The sequence below is a fragment of the Eimeria mitis genome, genomic scaffold (genome assembly GCF_000499745.2).
Source record: "Eimeria mitis Houghton genomic scaffold, Emh_scaff1766, whole genome shotgun sequence".
Taxonomy (NCBI): Eukaryota; Apicomplexa; class Conoidasida; order Eucoccidiorida; family Eimeriidae; genus Eimeria; species Eimeria mitis.
In genome coordinates, this window is record NW_013570083.1 from 2,551 (window position 1) to 3,358 (window position 808).

Here is an 808-nt window from a genome sequence, read left to right on the forward strand (position 1 = left end):
TTGCTGCTGCTGCTGCTGCTGCTGCTGCTGCACCTGCGCAGCAGCACCCAGCCGCTGCTTCATCGCTGTGTATTTCTTTCTTTTTTTTCTCTTTATAAACTTTTTTTTTTGTTATTTTCTCTGTCTTTTTCACGTTAGGTTTCTCTTCTCTCTCTTATAAACACACAAACCCCACCTCTATATAACTACCACAGCAGCTAGCAGCAGCAGCAGCAGCAGCAGCAGCAGCGGCCCCCTTTATATATTAACCTAAACCTAAGCATCAATTCTGCTTCTCTCTCTTTTTTATATCTTTTTTTTTTCTTTCTTTTTCTTTTCTTTTTCTCTATCACCAACAGAAATCATTCACAAACATATACAACGCATGCATACACCTGCTGCTGCAGCAGCAGGCCCCTAGTGGGGTTCTATGTGGGGTGCTGCTGCAGCAGCGCCCCCAGAACCAGCAGCAGCTAGCTGCTGCTTGCTGCTCTGCTTGCTTTGCTGCGTGTCTTCGCGGGCAGCAGCAGCAGAGAGGGGCCTGGGGGCCCCCCGGGGGGCCCCCAGGAGGGGCCCCCTGGGCCCCCGGGGGGCCCCCTCCTGCTGCAGCAAGCAGAAGCAGCAGCAGCAGCTAGGCTGCTGCTGCTTCGCCCCTGCTGGTGTTGAGGTGTATGTACAGCTCGTTGTATGTATCTGTGTTTTATATGTTTAGGAGTGTGTTTATATGGTGGTGTTTTGGTGGGGTTGTAGTTTTTTTTAGTGTTTATATAGATATGTTTCTGTTTGTTTAGCTTTATATACTATTATATTTCTGCTGCTGCTGCTGCTG

General features: G+C 48.9%; 1 protein-coding gene across 1 annotated transcript in view; it reads left to right on the top strand.

The window, feature by feature from the left end:
• Positions 1 to 650: 650 nt before the first annotated feature.
• EMH_0043190 (uncharacterized protein) overlaps positions 651 to 808 on the top strand; it is a gene marked incomplete at both ends in the record, with an annotated part of 7,284 nt that continues 7,126 nt past the window's right edge. The window contains 1 exon segment of the mRNA XM_013495821.1: positions 651 to 668. Coding sequence (XP_013351275.1) covers positions 651 to 668 — 18 coding nt within the window.